The sequence below is a fragment of the Lithobates pipiens genome, unplaced genomic scaffold (assembly GCF_037356315.1).
Source record: "Lithobates pipiens isolate NorthernLeopardFrog02 unplaced genomic scaffold, aLitPip1_a1.2 Scaffold_8, whole genome shotgun sequence".
Taxonomy (NCBI): Eukaryota; Metazoa; Chordata; class Amphibia; order Anura; family Ranidae; genus Lithobates; species Lithobates pipiens.
In genome coordinates this window covers 574,223,995-574,241,435 of record NW_027507903.1, presented here as the reverse complement: position 1 = coordinate 574,241,435, position 17,441 = coordinate 574,223,995, and the positions used below count along the sequence as shown (strand labels likewise).

The 17,441-nt window shown below is 44.4% G+C and overlaps 1 protein-coding gene across 1 annotated transcript in view; it reads right to left on the bottom strand.

Moving 5' to 3' along the window:
• Nucleotides 1–17,044, bottom strand: part of MRPL4 (mitochondrial ribosomal protein L4) — a 47,111-nt gene extending 30,067 nt beyond the window's left edge. The window contains exon 1 of the mRNA XM_077470197.1: nucleotides 16,940–17,044. Within this exon, the coding sequence (XP_077326323.1) occupies nucleotides 16,940–17,029 (90 nt within the window). The 5' untranslated portion in view covers nucleotides 17,030–17,044. The remainder of the gene's footprint in view (nucleotides 1–16,939) is intronic.
• Nucleotides 17,045–17,441: the final 397 nt, after the last annotated feature.

Below are 17,441 nucleotides of genomic sequence, written 5' to 3'. Positions count from 1 at the left end.
AGGGTTCATTGATTGGTTTACGCAAAAGTTATAGTGTTTACAAAATAGGGGATAGTTTTATGGCATTTTTATTAATAATTAATTTTTTACTAGTAATGGTGGCGATCAGTGATTTTTATTGTGACTGTGACATGGTTGGACACATCGGACATTTTTGACACATTTTTGCAATCATTGTCATTTATACAGCAATCACTGCTATAAAAATGCTCTGATTCCTGTGTAAATTACACTGGCAGTGAAGGGGTTAACCACTAGGGGGCAGGGTAAGGGTTAAGTGTGTCCTGGGGGCGTGTTTCTAACTGTGGGGGTCGTGGCTGTCTATGACAAGTCACTGATCTCTGCTGCAATCACATGGAGCAGAGATCAGTGTCCTGTCACTAGACAGAACGGGAAGATGTTTGTTTACTATAGCATCTCCCCATTCTTCCTCTCCGTGAGACGATCGTGGGTATCCCCACGGCGATCAAGTCCGCAGGACCCAAAATCGGACTCACAGAGGTCCTTACCGGCGCCGCGCACACAATGGCACGGTGGCAAATTTAAGGGACGTACCTGTATGCCCATTTGCCTGTCCATGCCATTCTGCCGACGTACATCAGCGTGCGCTGGTCGGCATGTGGTTAAAGCCTACATTTAGTCAAAAATGTTTTTAAAAGAATAGGCACTTAAATGAGAAGTGTCTCCTATGCTGTTGGCTGCTGTAATAGTTAAAGTCCTCTGACACCACTGCATCCCTGATCTTCCATTGCAATGGCGGTTAATGCAACCAAGAGCCTTGTCACAGGCACTAATCAAGAGTGCTGACTAGTCAGTATGCCCAGCCTATATACCCCCTCCTCCATTCATAGAAGCCCTACTGTAGCTGAGCAGAGAACTTGAGATTTCAACTAAAACTGCAGCAGGCAGTGCAAGGGACACCTCTCAATAAATGTAAGTATTGTCATTTGCACTGATTTTTCAAAAAAGTTTGTGGCCTAAAAAAACTTAGGGTTTAAAGGCTAAGTTCACCTTTGGGAACTTGTTACATTCGTATTCAGGGTGTAACATGAAACATGTTTCTAGGCACCTGCTTCCCAAAAAACAGGGTGCATGGGTTCTTCTTTCCCGCAGCCACTGTTACATTTAACCACTTCAATACCTGGCCATAGTCATATGACGGCCACAGATGGGATCTGTGGTACCCGAGTATCTGTCAGCCCATCTGAGTACCCAAGTACCTGTCCCAGCCCATCTGAGTACCTGTCCCAGCCCATCTGAGTACCTGTCCCAGTCCATCTGAGTATCTGTCAGCCCATCTGTGTACCCGAGTACCTGTCCCAGCCCATCTGAGTACCCGAGTACCTGTCCCAGCCCATCTGAGTACCCGAGTTCCTGTCCCAGCCCATCTGAATACCTGTCCCAGCCCATCTGAGTACCTGTCAGCCCATCTGAGTACCCGAGTACCTGTCCCAGCCCATCTGAGTACCTGTCCCAGCCAATCTGAGTACCTGTCCCAGCCCATCTGAGTACCCGAGTACCTGTCACAGCCCATCTGAGTACCCGAGTACCTGTCACAGCCCATCTGAGTACCCGAGTACCTGTCACAGCCCATCTGAGTACCCGTCACAGTCCACCTGAGTACCCGAGTACCTGTCACAGTTCATCCGAGTACCCGAATGCCTGTCACCAGCCCGTCGGAGTACCCGAGTACCTGTCACCAGCCCGTCGAAGTACCCGAGTGCCTGTCACCAGCCCGTCGGAGTAACAGAGTACCTGTCACCAGCCCGTCGGAGTAACAGAGTACCTATTTGCAGCCCATGCCTCATAGAATACGCATTGGGGTGTTTGCTTTCCAAAATGGGGTCATTTTGGGGGTAATTCTATTGTCCTGGTGCTCCAGGACCTTCAAAAGTGTGATAGGTAGGAACAAAATGAGATGTGTAATTTATGCTCCTAGAACGCCTGAAGGTACCACTTCCATGTTGGACCTCTGTATATGGCCAGGCTGTGTAAAAGTCTCACATATGTGGTATTGCAATACTCAGGAGGAGTAGCAGAATGTGTTTTGAGGTGTAATTTTTGCTATATACATGCTATGTGTTAGAAATATCTTATAAATGGACAACTTTGTGTAAAAAAAAAAAAAAAAAAAGATTTTAATTTTCTTTCCACGTTTTCTGAAGACTTGTGTAAAAAAATTAACTGCTCAAAAGACTCATAATGCTTCATATAATTTACTTTGGGGTGTTTGTTATCCAAAATGGGGTAATTCCATTGTCCTGGTGCTCCAGGGCCTTCACAAATGTAATAGGTCGTTAGGAAATTAGAGGTGTCATTTATGCTGACGGCGCTCCCTGCATGTTGGGCCTCTGTATGTGGACACGCTGTGTAAAAGTCACACACATGTGGTATCGTCATACTCAGGATGAAAAGCAGAATGTATTTTGGGGTGTGATTTTTGCTATATACATGCTTTGAGTTAGAAATATCTTATAAACTGACCACTTTGTGTAAAAAAAAAAAAAAAATGTTTTCATTTTCTTTCCATGTTTTCGGAAGACTTGTGGAAAAAAATGAATTGTTCAAAAGACTCATTATGCCTCATAGAATATACGTTGGGGTGTTTGCTTTCCAAAATGGGGTCATTTTGTGGGTAATTCTACTGTCCTGGTGCTCCAGGGCCTTCACAAATGTAATAGGTCGTTAGGAAATTAGAGGTGTCATTTATGCTCCTAGAACCCCTTATGGTGCTCCCTGCATTTTGGACTTCTGTGTGTGGCCAGCCTGTGTAAAAGTCCCACATATGTGGTATTGCCATACTCGGGAAGAGTTGCAGAATGTATTATTTTGGGGTGTAATTGGAAGTATGCATATGCTGTGTATATGAGAAATAACTTGTTATTATGACAATTTTGTAAAAAAAAATAAAAAAAAAAAAACATTCTTCTTTTCCCAAGAATTGTGGGAAAAAAATTACAACTTCAAAAAACTCACCATGCCTCTTACTAAATACCTTGGACTGTCTACTTTTCAAAAAGGGGTCATTTGGGGGGTATTTATACTTTCCTACATTTCAGAGCCTCAAGAAATGAGAGCCGTCAGTGCATCAGGTGTGATCAATTTTCAATGATTTGCACCATAGCTTGTAGACTCTATAACTTTCGAAGAGATTAAATAATATCCACTAATTTGGTTTATTTTTACCAAAGAGATGTAGCCGTATACATTTTGGCCCAAATTTATGAACAAAAATGACTTATTTGCAAAATTTTATCATAGAAACTAAAAAAAAAGTGTTTTTTTTTCAAAATGTTTGCTCTTTTTTCACTTATGCCGCAAAAAATAAAAAACTCAGTGGTGATTAAATACCACCAAAAGAAAGCTCTATTTGTATGAAAAAAATGATAAAAATGTTATTTGGGTGCAGTGTTGCATGACTGAGTAACTGGCATTCAAAGTGTGAGAGCGCTGAAAGCTAAAAATTGGTCTGGTAAGGAAGCTCTATAAATGCCCTGTATTGAAGTAGTTAAAATTGGCATGGCCCACACAGCTAAGCAGGGGATGAAAACAACTAGATCCCCAGTAAGAGCAGCACACACACACAAACACTCGTTAGGCACATATTTAACCCCTTGATCACCCTAGATGTTACCCCCTTCCTGCTCGGTGTCATTAGTACAATGACAGTGCATATTATTAGCACTGATCACCATAATAATGGCACTCCTGTTATTAGTCACTGATCACCTCCATTACTAGTATACAAAATAAATAAATACAAATTCCAGTGGTGATCAAATACCACCAAAAGAAAGCTCTATTTGTGCTGAAAAAAGGATATCAGTTTTATTTGGGTACAACGCTGCATAACCACGCAATTGTCAGTTAAAATAATGCAGCGTCGCATAGCAAAAAAATGGCCTGGTCATGAAGAGGGGTAAATCTTCCAGTGGTTAAGCTGGTTTTGCATTACTATAGACTGGGAATGCAAAATCTATTTGAAGCAAGCAAAAGCCCATCAACACAGGTCCTTACAATGTTTATATCTGCCACAGTTAGGAGCGCAATGTGTCCACTAGGTGGCATAATGTTCCCATTCTTTGAGTTGCAGTCTTTTTTTGTGATATTTGCCACAAGGAATATGTGAAAATTCTGCCAGTATTTGCACAGATTGAAAGCAATTATTTTTCCTGGTGCCTCCATTGCAGCATACCTGTGATAAGCTCTGCCTTGGCTCCTCCTTCAGGGCCAGTGAATATTATAAAAGAAAAGGATTAGTGCACTCCCAGCCTTTCTCCTTTTTTTTTCCTCATGGACAGTGAACGGTGGGCGAATGTCCCTACCTCTGCAGTCGGCAGCATCCAGCTGGGTTCAAGCCTCTCCCAGGTGCAGTCCCTATTCTTGGGCAGCTAAATGCGCTAATAAGATAGGGAGTCCCTTCTGTGGGCCTTTTGGGACAGCAGTTGTCTCTTAACTAAGACATCCTATCTACATTTATACACTGGAATTTGCTCAAGCCTGCAGCAGAGAAAGCAACTGTATCTAGTTTTCACTTAGCCTTAGTCTCACATTTCTCCCTCCTGTCATCCATTCTCTCTCACTTTCCTTTCTTTGCGTTCATCTCTCTCTTTTTCACTTTCTTCCTCCCCCACCACCTTCCCCTCCTTGTGATATTGTTCTTTCATTCCTGGTTACTATAGTGGGTGGCGCGCGCCTCCCTCCAGCTTTTCTGTGTCCCTCAGCGTCTTCCTGCCCGCTCTGCGCATGCGTGGACATTAGGAGCTGACTCGGTGGGCCGGGCTGAGTTGGGCGGGCTGCATAGGTCCTAGTGCCGCCCGCCGCGCACGTGTGGTCTGGCCTGAGGTCGTGGTGACCATCTTGAATAGGGAAACATTTTACATTTTTTGCCCTTGCTTGTCAAAATAATTTTTAGAGGGTTGTATCTTTCACAGATGCCCCTCCCCTCTCCATTGTTTATTACTGGGGGATTTCAGCATGGCATCCTTTTGTCATCTAAGGAGGTTTGCATATGCAGGTGCCCCTGGAGGGGACCCTGTTTTTTGCCAGCGATAAATGCAATTTCTTTCACTTTCTTTACTCAGGAATTCCGTTTCCTTGCTCCAGATAAAATACCAGTCACTAACTCCTTTATCTTTCTCTAGCTGCTTTTTCTGTCTGTTGCCTAAAATAAGCAGTACGCCACCTGAACAAGACCCTCTCCAACATTTAAGGTAGGGACCGTCATCAAGGTGAGTGAAAAAAAAAAAAGACCACTTCTGCTGGCCCCAACCAGATCAGGATACCATGCAAGTGGTGAGAGTTCATCTGTGAAAAGACATAGGGGGTTATTTACTAAAGGCAAATTCACTTTGTGCACTTGAAATTGCACTGAAAGTGCACTTATAAGTAAAGTCGCTGTAGATCCGAGGGGGACATGCAAGGAAAATATTATATATATATATATATATATATATATATATATATATATATATATATATATAAGCATTTTAGCTTGGAGACGATTGGATAATAAAATCAGCAGACATTCCCCTCATTTCAGATCTACCCCTTAGATTTACAGCGACTGCACTTCCAAGTGCACTTTCAGTGCAATTTCAACTGGAATTGCCTTTCGTAAATAACCCCCATAGTTCTTCACATTCACCAACTATCAAATCCATAAATGCCGAGCATGCGGGGTCATCCCAATTACCAGCCAATTGGTCTGCAAAAGCTGTTTTAGAGTCTATGCAGCAGACAGCGAGTCAGAGGGTTAACAGGTAAGCTGTCATACTCAAAGATGGGCAGTTGATACATATCAGAAGGACCAAAAGCTGTTCAATTGCAGCAATTGTCTCAATCTCCTCGAGAGAAGTTAACTCTTCCTGGCCCATCCTCGAGAGAATCCTCTCACCACACAGCAAGTATTCCTCCTAGACATCTGGATGATGGGGGACCATCTGAGGATACCTCGGAATAGCTTGGCCCTCGGAGTTCAACTTTTTCCTAGTTCAGCCCTATGTCCAGCCTGTAAAGCCAGCTATTAGCTGGGAGAAAGCCGAAGCTACATCTGAGTAGTCAAAAGGTGTACTTCCCATTTCTAAAGAAGCAGGTTTCCTTCTTTCGGCTCGGTTTCCACTAGTGCGAAGTTGTACCCCATGGTTTCCAATGAGTACCATTTATTTGTTCGATTTCAAGTTGCAGCAACTTCAGAGTAGTTCCTGCACTACTTTGGTCCCACTTTAATGCAACTTGAGGTCCATAGACCTCAAGAATACACAGGCATTGTTTCAAGTCACATCAAAATTGTGCAACTTTCAGGTCGCAATAGTGGAAGCATAGGCTCACTCTGATGGATGATATCAGAGACATTGTTGAAAAGGAAAGGAAGAACTAAAGTTTTTTTCCCTCTCAGTTGCCTAGGAAAACTTTATCCATGGTCAGAACGAGATTCTGCAATGGCAGGCAGTCCGCTGGAGGTACACGCGGCAGTGGTTCGTATAACAAAGAATTTCATCTCACCAATCGATAATTTAGCCTCAATTGAGGATCCTTTAGACTGATGAATAGAGCCCAACTTAAAGGAGCTTACCAAATGGCGGATAAATGCCTGGAAGTCAGCAATTGCCTTATCTGTAGCCAAAGCCCTGTGGGCATGGGCCAAAAACACGGAAACAGTGATTCATCAAAATGTTCTTAGGGAAGATATAGTCAAGGCTTTGGATGAATTATGACTCTCAGCAGACTTCACTGGTAAGAAGGCGATGCATACAATTTGTTACTTTGTAAGATCAATGTCTCTACTTGTGATAGCCATATGGGTATTGTGGTCTGAACTACGGGCAGCTGACGCTGTCAAAACAAAATTAGTATAAATACCCCCTTTTTTATGGTAAATTACTCTTTGCAGAAAGGTTACAGAAAGCCATTTCCCACATCACAGGAGGAAAGTCAGACTTGATTCCCCAGAACTGCAGAATTAGATGTACCCAGGGATTCAGGGATGCTTTCTTGCACGCACCCATACTGCAACTGTTACAGAAGTATCTGAAATTTTCAGTTGACCAGGCCCATCTACAATTCCAGAGTCTCCCCTTTGGTCCCTGCACTTCCTTCAAAGCCCTCACGAGGGTTTGGATCACTATCGAAGCTTCTTTATGAGGAGAGCTGGGTCTCAGTAGTTATCACTAACCAGACAATGTTATTCTTTTATCAAAAGATCCATCCCAGCTAGTGGAACACAGGTGGATGCTGTGGCCTACACTATGAAGATACAGTTGGATTGTAAATCATCAAACAAGTCATCTTTTCTCCAGTTTAGGACAAAAAAGGACATTTTCCCTGCCATCTCAGAAAGTGTGGGCGATCATTCAGAAAGTAAAGAGAGTGAGGGCATGGTCCTACATAACAGCCTTGAGCTAACTTAACTTAATAGGGATTTTTGTCTTTTTTGTATCCAGATGATCCCATGGACACATGGATATCTCTGGCTCCTTTTTAGCTAGAATTCCTGAAGTAATGGAGCAAACCGTCTATCCCAGTCCATATATATCAAACAAGTTTGATTCACAGGGGTCTGCACAAGTGGTCAAAGAGGGAGATACCTGTAAAACCATGTCCATTAAAGAGGAAGTAAACTCTCTCACTCTGATGCTTCTTTTCATTTAGTCCATTATAATAAGTCATTATCAGACTATAGCCACTGTAATCCAGCCCAAATTGCATATTACTTACTGTTTAAAGAAACTCTAAAAAAACTTGTTTCCAGGGGTTAGGCAGCGCCATCTTAAGTATTGTTTTCTGAGTCCACAGTGGAGTGTATTTCCGCCCTTACATTGAGCACTTCCTGTACTGTTAACCAAGCCTCCTTCTCAATCCAACGTTTCTATGGCAACCCTGCTTCCCTGTTCATAGCTTACTTGTTTATTTAATAGTATTTACTTGTGCTGATGTCTAATGGTCATTACTGCAGTCTTATCAGCTGAAGCTGATAAGTCTGACAAAGGGAAACAAGTTTAGACTGTATGTGATGTCAGATGGTCACATGGTGTGTAGGAGGAAGCTCCGAGTGATTAGCAGAGTTCAGTGGTGTGCAGTAGGAAGTCCTGATAACAGATAGATTAAGACATAGAGAGTGTGCTGTTAATCAGGGGCGATCTGGGCATGCTCAGAGACTTCATTCTACAGAACAACAAGGATTAAACAATACTAAGCAAGTAAGGAGATATCTACAAGCGGTGTTCATTAGGGTTTTTTATGCTGATTTACATGGGACAAAGTTGTGGGGGAGGGTTTACAACCACTTTAAGGCATGTCTTCTGGACCAGATTAACCACAGACGCCGATGCAATAGGCTAGGAGGCACATTGCAACCAGATGTTAGTTCAAGAGAGATGGGCATTAAATGCAGCAGACATCATCGCAAATATCCTGGAAATCCAGATGGCTTATCTCTCACCAACAGCATTTGCTCTCTAAGATCAAGGACAAATCAATTTTGATTCGGATAGACCAAAGAGCTGCAATATCATACATACATCACCAAGGTGGAACCAACAACAGTTGCTTACTAAGGGAAGTGGAACCCAACTTCACTTGGGCAGAGGGGAATCTGAAGGACCTAGTAGTCTATCTTCCAGCCCACTTAAACACAGACGCTAATCACCTATCCCAAGGATTCCTAGATCCCAACAAATGGTCCCTACAAACAAAGTTATTCAGTTGGATTGTGGGCCAGTGGACCTTTCCTGAACTGCATCCTTTTGCTACAGCAAGCAATACCAAGCTGCGGAGGTTTATTTCACATCTACCTCATCCTTGGGCAGGAGCAATAGATGCCCTGTCAAGTCCTTGGGCATGCAATCTAATTTAGGCCTCCTACCTCAAATTCTCTTGAGACTTGCAATATCAACAATAAACGGTGATAACAGTCCTGCCATATTTGCAGGGAGACCCATGATTCCCTAAAATGGCATTTCATGCCACGTACACGATCGGATTATGGACAATCCACCCCTGTGTGGGCTTCAGCTGACTTTTTGTTCCCAAAAGTCCGGTAGACTTTGAAAGAAGTCTTGACTCAAAATTGTCTGCCGGACTCGGCAGTCCGCCGGACAATCCACCCGTCTGTGTGCTAGTCCGCTGGACTTTTGAAATTAACGGACTTGCCCACACACGGAGTAAAGTCCGTTCCTTTTGAACGTGGCTCTAGGTAGACGTAACTAGCATAGGAAGTCAATGTCGCCGCCTCCATCGGCGAGATTGACACCTCGCGAGCCCCGTCACCTGGTATGGATTTAAAGGGGAACCCCTACGCTGAAAAAAACGGCGTGGGGGTCCCCCCAAAGTCCATAGCAGACCCTTATCTGAGCATGCAGCCCAGCCGGTCAGGAAAGGGGGTGGGGACGAGCGAACACCCCCCCTCCTGAGCCGTACCAGGCAGTGTGCCCTCAACATGGGGGTGTGCTTTGGGGAAGGGGGGACCCCCACCCCAAAGCACCTTGTCCCCATGTTAATGAGGACAAGGGCCTCTTCCCGACAATCCTGGCCGTTGGTTATTGGGGTCTGTGGGTGGGGGGCCTATCAGAATCCGGGAGCCCCCTTTAATAAGGGGCCCCCAGATTCCAGCCCCCCACCCTATGTGAATGAGTATGGGGTACGATGTACCCCTACCCATTCACCTGGGGGGAAAAAGGTGTTAATAAAAAAACACAACACGGGTTTTTAAAATACTTTATTAGCCAGCTCCGGGGGTCTTCTTCCGTCTTCGGGGGTCTTCTCGCTGGACTCCTCCGCTATCTCCTGCTCTTTTGCTAGCTCTTTTACTAGCGGAGGAGTCCGGTCATGTGTGGGCCTGTGTGGGTAGGTCTGCTCGTTTGGAAAGTCCAGCGGACCTCCGCTGTAAAGTCCGGCGGGTTGTCCGCCGGATAGTCTGATTGTGTGTACGCGGCATTAGTTTTAGTCGTATTTTAGTCATCTGCAATTGTTTTAGTCAACTAAAATAGTGTTATTTTCATCTTCCAAATTAACACTGGCTGACTTGCAAAAATGAACTTATTTATTTAAGGCAGTCTGACATATTTACCTTTTTCAACTGCTGAAGAACTACAAGTCCCAGCACAGAGGCTGTGAATCTCTTTCCTAATGTAAAAATGGAAAATGCCACAAAGTTTTCCCCGTAGGTTGGGTATTTGCATCACTCTCCCCTCTAATTCATTAGAACCTGGTAACGGTTTTTCAGTTTATTACTGTTTTGCAATGATATTGCAGGTGTTCAGCATAACAGTTAGCTTTTATAAAGATCTCATCACATCCAACTAAATGTCATCACATAACAGAACATCACCACAATGAGTCTGTTGGTAACTTTCTGTGCTTCTGAGGAGCAACCCTTGATCCCAGGATAAACGGATGCCTTGAGTGCAACCTCATCTTACAACTCTCAGGGTCTGCCCCCTCCTCGCTAGGCCACAAACTGTTGTGGTTGTCATTTAAAATGTTACATGCAATTAAAAACAAAGCATATTTTTTAAAATTCTGAAAGAAATAGATCAGCACAGTAGGGAGAGGAAGGGGGTAACTCCGGGCTAGCTAGGGATAACAAGAGATTCATTTGGTGTTAAATAGAAATTACCTTTCACAGATGTCTATACGAAGTCGCCAAAGGTAATACAGAAACTACTTTTGGGAATCAGTGCGGCGTCACAAAGATTCGGACGCTGCCATTGCCGCAGATTTGGCATGAATCGAATCAATGTGAACTTGGGCTTAGGCTGGGTTCACACTTGTGCAATCACAGACATCCTATATGATTCACACGCATCGCTGTGCACATCATATACGATGCACCATTTGACAGTTTGCACTCTGCGAACCAACCTGGGGTATCATTAACTTTATATTGACAACCGCAGCGGTTTGCAGAGAGCAGTGTGCACTGCCTGCGATTCTGATGTGGTGCGGGAACCACCACAGGAATCGCTGTGGTTCTCGCATCACACCATCGCAATTGGGGCTTTTACAAATGCTTTTCTCCTGGCAGGAAAAAAGCAGCTTCAACAACGTACCTAAGCCGTTTTTTTTGTTTGCTTTTTCAAAAGTATTTAGGCGCGTCAAGCGTTCGGGTGTTCATTTATTTCATTGGCCGGTATAAATATTTATGTAGTGGTCTCCCCGACTTCCAAGGGCCTGATGGTGACTCTCAGAGCCAGGGAGAACTGGCATTCCTCCTCAGGGTGCAGGTTACTAGGCATAGTGGGTGTGGTGCAAGGTGGAAAGATTGGGCGCCAGTCACTTTTTGTAAAAATCAACAAAGAGTTTTATTTCTCTTAACAGAAACTGTGGGGAGAGGGAGTTTATGGCACAGGGCACCCTTAGGCAGATGCAATAGCAATTAAGACAAACTCCGCAGACAAAAATAGAACTAGGCAGAAAGCACACTAAGCTTGTAGCAACTGCTGTCTCCTATAGCAACAACTTCTCGCACAGTATCCTACTGTAGATCTTCCAGCTTAACTCACAGTATCCCACTGTAGATCCTTACGCTCAGCTCGCCCTATTTCACTAGACTTGGGCTCAACTACCTGCTGGATTCTTCACACACAGCTAACCGCTGTACTTATCTTCAAGGTTTACATACAGCTACCCGCCATACTCCTTCAAGCTTAACTCACAGCTACCCGCTGTATTTCTGGATGAGTCTCCACTGAAGCTTTCCCACTACTTCACTGCCCCCAGCTAGTGAAGCGTTTGCTCAGGTACTCCTTCAGAACTTCATCCCTCCCAAACTTGCCTCTGGTAACAGGAGTGATCATCCCTTTGTGGCAACTTCTTCTCATTTACCTCCAACAGGATCAAGCGCCCCTCAGGCTGAGCCTCTAACACATGCGGTTTTGCTCCAGGCTTCGGGCTGAACCTTGACTGCTCCCCCTTTGTGGAATCCTGAACTGCTGGATAGGCCTTAAGTGGACTTAGCAAACAGCATGCCTCCTGGGTAGGTTTCAGGCCTAGCAACCAGGAGCTTCTCGCCACACACCCACCCAGGCCACAGCCTTGGGCAGGAAGAACCCCAATCACCTGACTCCTCCCAAATAAGCTAGCTTGAGAAAGGCGCGTGCCTGTTCCACACAGAGCGCATGCACTGAAACGTTGTCGCATTCGTAGTGATGTCACCCCACTGGATGACTGTCGTCCTGAGTTGACTGGAGTGAAGCCTCGTTTCCAGCCCACAAAAGACTGAACTAGGATATCCTGCTGGATGGAACTGTAGTCTCTTTTATGGACAGATTCTATTACATCAAGTCACCATGCTGGATAGACGCCACTATCGAAGAATTTATGTGCTGAACCTCTTTTATCTTTATGTACAGTGGTGTGAAAAAGTGTTTGCCCCCTTCCTCATTTCCTGTTCCTTTGCATGTTTGTCACACTTAAGTGTTTCGGAACATCAAACCAATTTAAACAATAGTCAAGGACAACACAAGTAAACACAAAATGCAATTTGTAAATTAAGGTGTTTATTATTAAAGGTGAAAAAAAATCCAAACCATCATGGCCCTGTGTGAAAAAGTGATTGCCCCCCTTGTTAAAACATACTATAACTGTGGTTGTCCACACCTGAGTTCAATTTCTCTAGCCACACCCAGGCCTGATTATTGCCACACCTGTTCACAATCAAGGCATCACTTAAATAGGAGCTGCTTGACACAGTAAGGTCCACCAGAAGATCCTTAAAAGCTACACATCATGCCGAGACCCAAAGAAATTCAGGAACAATTGAGAAAGAAAGTAATTGAGATCTATCAGTCTGGAAAGGGTTATAAAGCCATTTCCAAAGCTTTGGGAATCCAGCGAACCACAGTGAGAGCCATTATCCACAAATGGCGAAGACATGGAACAGTGGTGAACCTTCCCAGGAGTGGCCGGCCGCCCAAAATTACCCCAAGAGCGCAGCGACGACTCATCCAAGAGGTCACAAAAGACCCCACAACAATGTCCAAGGAACTGCAGGCCTCACTTTCCTCGGTTAAGGTCAGCGTTCATGCCTCCACCATCAGGAAAAGACTGGGCAAAAATGGCCTGCATGGCAGAGTTCCAAGGAGAAAACCACTGCTGAGCAAAAAGAACATCAAAGCTCGTCTCAATTTCTCCACAACACATCTTGATGATCCCCAAGACTTTTGGGACAACATTCTGTGGACCGATGAGACAAAAGTGGAACTCTTTGGAAGGTGTGTGTCCAAGTATATCTGGCGTAGAAGGAACACTGCATTTCATAAAAAGAACATTATACCAACAGTAAAATATGGTGGTGGTAGTGTGATGGTCTGGGGCTGTTTTGCTGCTTCAGGACCTGGAAGACTTGCCATGATAAAAGGAACTATGAATTCTGCTTTCTACCAAGAGATCCTGAAGGAGAATGTCCGACCATCTGTTCGTGTACTCAAGCTGAAACGAACTTGGGTTCTGCAGCAGGACAATGATCCTAAACACACCAGCAAGTCCACCACCGAATGGCTGAAGAAAAACAAAATTAAGACTTTGGAGTGGCCTAGCCAAAGTCCTGACCTGAATCCTATTGAGATGTTGTGGTATGACCTTAAAAAGGCAGTTCATGCTCGAAAAAACCCTCTAATGTAACTGAATTAGGACAATTCTGCAAAGATGAGTGGGCCAAAATTCCTCCAGGACGCTGTAAAAGCCTCATTGCACATTATCGCAAATGTTTGGTTGCAGTTGTTGCTGCTAAGGGTGGCCCAGCCAGTTATTAGGTTTAGGGGGCAATCACTTTTTCACACAGGGCCATGATGGTTTGGATTTTTTTTCACCTTTAATAATAAACACCTTCATTTACAAATTGCATTTTGTGTTTACTTGTGTTGTCCTTGACTATTGTTTAAATTGGTTTGATGTTCCGAAACACTTAAGTGTGACAAACATGCAAAGGAACAGGAAATGAGGAAGGGGGCAAACACTTTTTCACACCACTGTAAGTGGACAAATGCTTATGTGTAGCTATTAAAACTAACTGATCCTGATCCAGAGAGCGCTTTTGTTTTTTGTTTGCCACTTATTGACAGAAGAGGGAAACTACCCCAAACTCAGACTTAGGACAGGAATCATTGGATCAACCTACCAATTAGCCAGGCTAGCTACCACCTAGCACAACTAGATTCATTAACAACCCTGTTTAGGAGCAGGGTGCTACATTTATTCTGGCCCTCGGAAATTAAAAAAAAACTCCTAGCGCTTAGGCGCCTTTAGACACGTCTACATATGTTTATCTGTATTTAGGCACGTCAGGCACTTTTTCTGCCAATAAGCTCCTCTCTTGAATGCACTAGAGTTGCCACCTCATCCCGCTAAACCCGAACACCTTTGAATTACACAGGTTCTGAGGCTAATTAAATGCAGATAAGGCACCAAGTGTAATTAATACGTGTTCGGGTTTAAATGGATGAGGTGGCAACCATAGAAGTGATGTTTTTTTCTGCCTCTGAACTCCTGTAAATGAGTATGTGGACGCATGTGCATGGACACATGGGCTAACATGGAGGGGCATTTAGAGGCAGAAAAAACAGCTCAAGTGTGTACTGTATGGCCCGAACTCTGTCCCTGTATATAAATGTGGACATGCCGGTATACAGCATGCGGTTCATTAGTAGTCACATTCATCACTTCTCCATGAATGGTTACGTTATACTTTTTTCTCAAACTTTGCTGATTGCGTCCTTTCTTTGGTCCTAAATTTAACTCTGTTTACACAAAAGCAGAAGTAGGCTTTTCCTCATTTTCAGGATGGGCCCGGCCACTGTCTCCTCTCTGTATACACACTGTCTCAGGGGAGAAAAAAGCCCTTTTATTACAAGCTTGACCCCACGACTCTCCCGGAGTCATAGGCCTTGTGCTTGTAGATATCTGGAGGCAAACACCACTTCTCATATTACCCCAGAAACAAAGATATGCTGCCTAATGGGAGTTTCTATAATGGACTTATTTGTAGGAATTTAGGCTGCTGTGGAATCACAAATGCCAACATGCTTTGCTAGCCTCAGGGCAGCTTCAAAGTGAAGCCTATCAAGGGCATATTCAGGAAAAAAAATGCAGTGTTAAAGCTGAATTCCATGGCTATTTTGCATAGGGCCCAGCTTTGAGCATAGTTTGTTAGTAAGGTTGAATAAAGACACCAGTCCATCCTGAGTGAGTGTCTACAATTGTCTCTATCCCTGTACATTGCACACTCACATTGGTCCCTACCCTCAAGGAGCCCACAATCCAAGGTCCCCATACATATACTAGGACCAATTTTGGACAGAAGCCAATTAGCCTACCTGCATGTCTTTGGAGTGTGGGAGGAAACCGGAGAACCCCGAGGAAACAGGGCGAAAATGCAAACTCCAGGCAGGTGGTGTTGTGGTTGGGATTTGAACCAGTGACCCTAGTTACTGCTAGGTGAGAGTGCTAACCACTACACCACTGTGCCACATATGTAAGTATGCTTGTGCCCAGGGCTGCCGTTAGAAAGCACGGGGGCCCCATATAGACTAGCAGACAACCCCCCCCCCCCCCAACTTTAAAAAATGTAATTAAAAAAAAAAATTGTTCCAATTTATTTTATTTTTTTACAATTTTAACTACAATTTTTTACCATTTATTTTTTACATTTTTACAATGTTGTTACTGAATTTGACAGCAGCGGGGGCCAATGGCTCCTGCTGCTTTCAGTCTGTCCAATTATGCGAGAGACAGCAGCTGGAGCTGCTGGGCTCGTGCTCATCGCTGGAGCAGATTGGGCTTGGGTAAGTTAAAGTGGGGGTGGGGGCGGCTGCAGCAAAGAAGGTTTTTCACCTTAATGCATAGAAAATGCATTAAGGTGAAAAACCTTGAGACTCTCTTTAATTGTGGTAATGCGCTCAGGTCAGTGCGCTCTTCTTTTGTTGTTGTAAGGATAAACATTGTCCTGAGGAGGCAGCAAGGCCACTGGCGCTGAGGAAGAATTCCTACACTGTTCACTTTTCAGTTCACCATTTGAGTGCAGGAGAGTGTTTTTTGTCTAAACAGACCCTTAACATATTACCTTTGAGACAGACGATGGAATTGAGGACACAGATTCTTCAGTTCCTTTCTCTGCTGCCTCAACTGCACAGAAGATGGATGAACAGGAGGCAGAGGCTCCTGTCCATTCATAAACTGAAGCATAGTAAACACAGTTTATTATGCTCAGTTATCAATGTACACAGGAGCGATTGGTTCCAATCGTTCACTGTGTCCAATTCATAAAAGAAAGTTATGTCATTTACCAGCCCCTTCCCCCACTTTCCATCCTCCTGTGCACCTGCAGCAGTCAACGGGAGAGGAAAATCGGCAGCACTGCGGAAGGGGGGGGGGGAGGGGTTGTTGTTGTGGGCACACAGGGTGGGATCAGATGTGGGCAGCACAGGGAGGGGAAATCGGTATTGCAGGTTGTGAGGATAATTACAGAACGATGCACTGTCTCTCCCTCCAGCAGCTGAAAGCTGGCAGTAGGGAGAGGGGGAGGAACCGGCTTTCAGCTTCTGGAGGAAGAGACACAGACATCATTTTGAAAATGTCCACCAGTACTGCCTCACCAATCCCCGTGCTGTGCCCAAGCCCCCTACAGGAGGCCTGATGGTACACCCCTATTGGCTGCCCTGCTTGTGTCATACCTGGATGATCCTCCTGGAACCTGGAAATTACTTTAGTAGGCACTGCTACTACAGCGATTGCCACTGGTTTCCGGGTCCTGAGCCCTGTTGCTTAACCTCTTGCCTGCCACATAACACATTTTTTTTAAGCTCCATGCAGTGTACACATTCAAAATTAAACACCATGTAGGTGGAGTGCGGCGGGAATAACACACTCAATCCCAGTGCAGTTAAAGAACTTGTAATGAAATAATGCAAAGACAGTTCAAAAATAACCTGGTATGAACACTCACATTTCCAGCAGAGTGTAGAGAGCGGAATGCAGCCAGACTGGCAGAATCTGTAGATAGGGGAAGAACGTGGCCTGGCCGTCTTGTGCCCATAGAAGTAGTGAGCCCTACACTTTCCTTCCTCGTCAAGAACCTGTCCCTACTCTACCAACTCGCAAAATGCCCAAGATGGCTGCCAGAGTCATATGAGTTGGCAGCATCCAATTGGATGCTCCCCCAGTGACCCAGGAAACCATAGAGGAACTATGTTCCTCGTGACTTCCTCTCCAACTGGAGTGCCACTGCAGAAGATCGCCACCTGCAGTGGAGAAAGTAGACAGCACCCTACAACCAGGTTCACCAAAAAAGTGAAACCCTAAAAGTGCACAGTGTATATTGATTGGTTTGCACAGAGGATATAGTGTCTCCATAGATTTATGGCTTTATTTATTTATTTTATACTAGTATTATTAATTACTCATCAGTAATTTTTTAGCGGGACCGCGACATTGAGGCAGACAGATAC